This window comes from Salvia splendens, chromosome 19 (genome assembly GCF_004379255.2).
Source record: "Salvia splendens isolate huo1 chromosome 19, SspV2, whole genome shotgun sequence".
NCBI lineage: Eukaryota > Viridiplantae > Streptophyta > Magnoliopsida > Lamiales > Lamiaceae > Salvia > Salvia splendens.
This window is the reverse complement of record NC_056050.1, coordinates 8956916-8959752: the sequence shown is the minus strand read 5'-3', so window position 1 is coordinate 8959752 and position 2837 is coordinate 8956916. Positions and strand designations below refer to the sequence as shown.

The 2837-nt window shown below is 35.1% G+C and overlaps 1 protein-coding gene across 1 annotated transcript; it reads right to left on the bottom strand.

Annotated features, from left to right (window-relative positions):
• Positions 1-837: 837 nt before the first annotated feature.
• Positions 838-1293, bottom strand: LOC121778990 (putative late blight resistance protein homolog R1A-3). Its single transcript, XM_042176352.1, has 2 exons — positions 1096-1293; positions 838-1047 (listed from the first exon to the last, which is right to left on the bottom strand). Exons 1-2 carry the CDS (start codon positions 1291-1293, stop codon positions 838-840), a joined length of 408 nt encoding a protein of 135 aa, XP_042032286.1.
• Positions 1294-2837: the final 1544 nt, after the last annotated feature.

Here is a 2837-nt window from a genome sequence, read left to right as displayed (position 1 = left end):
TGTTGACACTATATACAAATTGTTGACAAGCTATTGACATTTTGCTATAAGTTGTTGACATTTGATATGCGGGCTATTGACATGTGTTGTATGATCATGATGCCAAAACTTGTGTCAAATAAAAAAATTAAGGTAAAATAGTTGTTATTTTTTAATTACAAGAATTGTTTTTGAGTTGTTGACCCTATATACGAGTTGTTGACAAGCTGTTGACATTTTGCTATAAGTTGTTAACATTTGATATGCAGGCTATTGACATGTGTTGTATGATCATGATGCCAAAACCCATGTCAAATAAAAATTTAAGATAAAATAGTTGTTATTTTTAAATTACAAGAATTGTTTTTGAGTTGTTGACACTATATACAAATTGTTGACAAGTTGTTGACATTTGATATACAAGCTGTTAATATTTTCATATAAGTTGTTGGTATTTGATACGAAAGCTATTGACATGTAATGCATGATCATGATACCAGAACTTGTTTAAAATAAAAAAATTAAGAGAAAATAGTTGTTCTTTTTTAATTATAAGAATTATTTTTGCGTTGTTGACATTTCAATACAAGTTGTTGAACTGATTGACATTTCATATATATTACATACTGCTAAGTTCAAAAGTCAGAAACCAGAATAGTTGTCCATGGTTTGTGTGGGTAGTGCAGGTTTTAGGAAGAAGCCTTCACCAACCAAAAGTTTGATGAGTTTAGAGGCACCCAGGTCAAGGAAACAGCCTTGAAGTCTAGCGGGCAAGTAAAGGTAGCTAATAGCCAAGATCTCCAAGTAGGAACCCTCCCCCATTGCAGCAGCATCAGCAGTATCTTCTTCTATCCTTTTCTAGAAATCAATCTTTTCTGTCTCCTGAATGAGAAGACCACCAACCACAACCAGTGACAGAGGAAGACCTTTACATTTCTCGGCGATCGATATTCCAATTTCCTTCAAGTGAGGAGGGCAGAGCAATGTAACATCATCATTATCATTTTTCAGCATATCACCGAAGGTAAGATAACAGAGGAACTGCCAGCTGTGCTCCAGCCCGAGCGGCTGCATCTCATGAAGTAAACTAGATTTTTCAGAATTTTATTCAGTGACCTCCCGAAGCCTAGTGGTGAGAAGAATCCGGCTGTCGTTCTCCTTATCTGGCAAGGCGTGCGCGATCCGATCCCAAGCATTATCATCCACGACGATTAGAAACTTGAGATTGTAAAGCTCTAGATGCAGACGCTGGAGCAACGTCTGCTCATAGCCCTGAGTGGCATAGTGGCTTGCTTGGTAGTTCTTGCTCTCCATGATTTCTAGCAGTTCATGACCTCACCTATAATTTATTTACTACTGTTAAATATCAAATGAACTTTGTAAATTTGTTAAATTTAGTCATGCATCAAAAACATTATTCCGATATTTCATACTGAGAAACATGTTTTTACAAGCAGGACGAAATTAATTGATATCAAAATCATAAAAATAAAAAAATTAAAACACTTTGACGAACTTTCAGTAGCCAACTTCATTTAGAACTTTCATCAAACAGTTGGCAGAAAGATGCAACACTTACATACCGGCGCATAATTCGTGACGCTCTTCATACCTCCAGGACCACCGCGGCCAGCGCGATGGAACTCATCCTCAACGTACAAGCTGATCGGTGCAGTCCCTTCCTGCAAACCACAACAATTAAACCTTATCCACAAACTTCTTAATATCCCCTTGATTCAAGCGAATTAAAATTGAAAACGTAAACATAACCTTGAAATAGTTTCCAACTGGAGAAGCATACACCAAAAACTGTGTACTCGAAAGACAGCGCCAACCCCAAAACTAGCCCGCTCCCTATCATCAGAGGCTGAATGTCAATTTGACTATGTCAACAACGATTCTAATAAGTATACACTATGTCAATAACAAGTATATCTTGTTTAAAGCAAGCACAATTATCTTTTTACTATTATATCAATTGTTAAAGTTTATAATGTCAACAACAATCCAAACAAGCATACACTATGTCAACAGTATACAAAATTATCTCAATGACAAGTATATGCAGTTTATAGAAAACACAAGTATATTATCATAACTATGTTAATAACTATTGTATAAAATGTCAAGAATCTTAAAAATTTAAACAAATCCTTAACTGGAAGAAGATGCTTGTTCTCTTCTATTTTTTCCAGCAACATTGTTCATTTCCATCTCTTCCGATTCTACCATCGCTAATCAACAAAAAAAACAGCAGAAATCGAATTCATAAGAAAATAAATCCAGATGTGTTTTAATACACTAAAATCGAAGCAATATACTTAAAATTTGAATCAATTTCTTAAGCTGAAGAAGTCGCTTTAACTACCGCCGATTTGGAATGCCTTTTTCTGGCTACAATCGGCGCTTCAGCTTCAACAATTTCTTCGATCCTCATTTTTGGAAATTAATTGATGTAGAAAACTGAATGAAGTCTAGATTAGGAGATGAATCACGACGAAGAGAAGAGAAGATGCAGAATTGTATAAGAAACTTGGGAGAGAAACGTTCGAGAGTTTTACAGAGGTTTTTGAATATAATTTAAACATTTTAGAACTGAAATGACAAAAATACCCCCTTGTTGACATAAACTACACGCTGTTGGCATCGCACGAAAATTGTGAATGAGTGGCTGAGATTGCATCTCAATTCTCAGTTAGGCCCAAAAATCTCAACTTAACAGGACCCTATATATATATATATATATATATATAGGGTTTTGATCTATGCAAAACTGGATTTAAATACAGAAACGCAGAACAATATCATAATTAGGGCATTTTTAGGTCATAATTAGGTAATTTGTAGGTCATGCTAAC